The sequence below is a fragment of the Bactrocera dorsalis genome, chromosome 1 (genome assembly GCF_023373825.1).
Source record: "Bactrocera dorsalis isolate Fly_Bdor chromosome 1, ASM2337382v1, whole genome shotgun sequence".
NCBI lineage: Eukaryota > Metazoa > Arthropoda > Insecta > Diptera > Tephritidae > Bactrocera > Bactrocera dorsalis.
In genome coordinates, this window is record NC_064303.1 from 37,315,883 (window position 1) to 37,317,722 (window position 1,840).

Consider the following 1,840-nt stretch of genomic DNA (forward strand, 5'->3'; position numbering starts at 1 on the left):
TAGCGAGTCGATTGGTTATAAAGTTTAATTGTGACGCAGAATCTAGCAGAGCCCTGCAGGGAATGAGGGAGCCAGATCGATTTTTTACATAAATTATGGCGGTTGCTAGGAGAACGAACTCTCTGTCAGCAACGCTAGCCTGAACTTCAGATGCGACGAGTGCAGAAGCTGAAGGACCGAAAGATGAAGAAGTAAACGAGTACGGGTTGAACGAACTAGATGTAGTTGGTTATGATAGCTGCGGCGGTTTATCAGAAGCAATTGGCTGTGAAGTTGTAGGAAAGGAATTTGTGTCTTGATGGAGCAGACTGTGATGCTTCGACGTGCAATGTCTACAGTGTCCTGACTTGCAGTCTTTAAGTGAATGCCCGACTCGAAGGCAATTCAAGCATAGGTTTAACCGTTTTGCTTCTTTATAGCGCATGGTGGGCGAAAGGCTTAGAAACTGCTTGCACCTTGCGATTCTGTGTTCGCTAGAACTGCACAATATGCATCCAGCTACAGCTGCCGTTAAAAGCACCTTACGACTGATCTGATTTGACAATTTCTTGCCTACCTGTTTTTCCGGAAGTCCAAGGACATTCTCTACATTTTCCAGTTGCTGACAGCGATGTTCCAAAAATCTAGCCATTGAATTCCATGTAGGTATTTCGCTTACAGGTGTTTGTTCCTCCCATTTCGCGCGAGATTTGACGTCCAAATTTTGGGACACTAGTTGAATGAGTAAGCAGTCAGCAATTTGTTCCTTTGTCCCCATAGTTTGCAATGCTCGCGAATGAGCATTTACGGTGTCGCTGAGTTCTCGAAGTTTGGCAACCCTATCACCCTCTACCCTCTTGAGCTGAAAAATATCTCTGATATGAGCCTGGAAATTCAATCGTTTATTATCAAATCTGGCTCTTAGCAAATCAATAGCCTTATCATAATTTTGTTCACTTATCTCTAATGAACGAATGGTGTCCAACGCTGCATCACGTAGACTTGACCGAAGGTGCTGGAATTTCTCAATTCTTGTTAGATCTACGTCCTGATGTACAACGGTGTTGAACATCGAGAAGAAATCCGGCCAATTCGAATATTTACCGTTGAACGTTGGAATTTGCAACACCGGTAACCTCTGCTTTGGCTGAGAGACAATAATTGAAGTTTGATCGCCAGCAAACGGCCGCGTCGTTGAGCTGTGAGCTTCGGAAGCTTGGCAAGCGTGCCGCTGACGTGTCAGCTTGGTTTTTACCTCGATATAGTGGTTGGTAAATTCCGCTAAAATATCATTAGCGTCGTTGTCCTCTAGTTGCGCGTAGAGAGCATCAAACCTTTTTTCCACCCTTTCCACTTGTTCGATACGCACCTCCACGGCAGCTTCGTCGAGTACGGTGACTTGTTGGATAAATGAATCCAGCTTCTTCTTGGCTTCAGCTGATTCGATTTTCTTGGGTGCCATTTTTTGTCAAAGACCGTAAAGTTTTAAATAAATTTACGAAAAATTACGAAATTATTATTACGATAATGTTAATTCCGCGATCACGTCGGGGTCACCAAAATGTTTAGAGGACAATAAGCTTTTTTATTGCCCGTGTAATATTTCGAAAGAAAAACAACGAATTTAACTATTTTAATTTTAATGATTTATTTCGATAATTTGGTTGCCAATCGCGCTGGCGATTACCGCGACATTCAATTGCGACTAACTAAGTTAACAGCTGTAACAAGTTGATTAACCTACAGCCTTTCTTTACCTTAAGTACGGTGGCTACGGTATAAAGATCAGCTGAGATAGTGGTACATGTTCTAATTCTAAGCATTTACACTAATGTAGGTATGTATGCTTGCCTATGCAAGT

General features: G+C 42.4%; 1 protein-coding gene across 1 annotated transcript; it reads right to left on the reverse strand.

Annotated features, from left to right (window-relative positions):
• Positions 1 to 229: 229 nt before the first annotated feature.
• On the reverse strand, positions 230 to 1,441 carry LOC125777481 (uncharacterized). The gene has a single exon (XM_049452559.1). The coding sequence runs from the start codon at positions 1,439 to 1,441 to the stop codon at positions 230 to 232; it is 1,212 nt and encodes a 403-aa protein (XP_049308516.1).
• Positions 1,442 to 1,840: the final 399 nt, after the last annotated feature.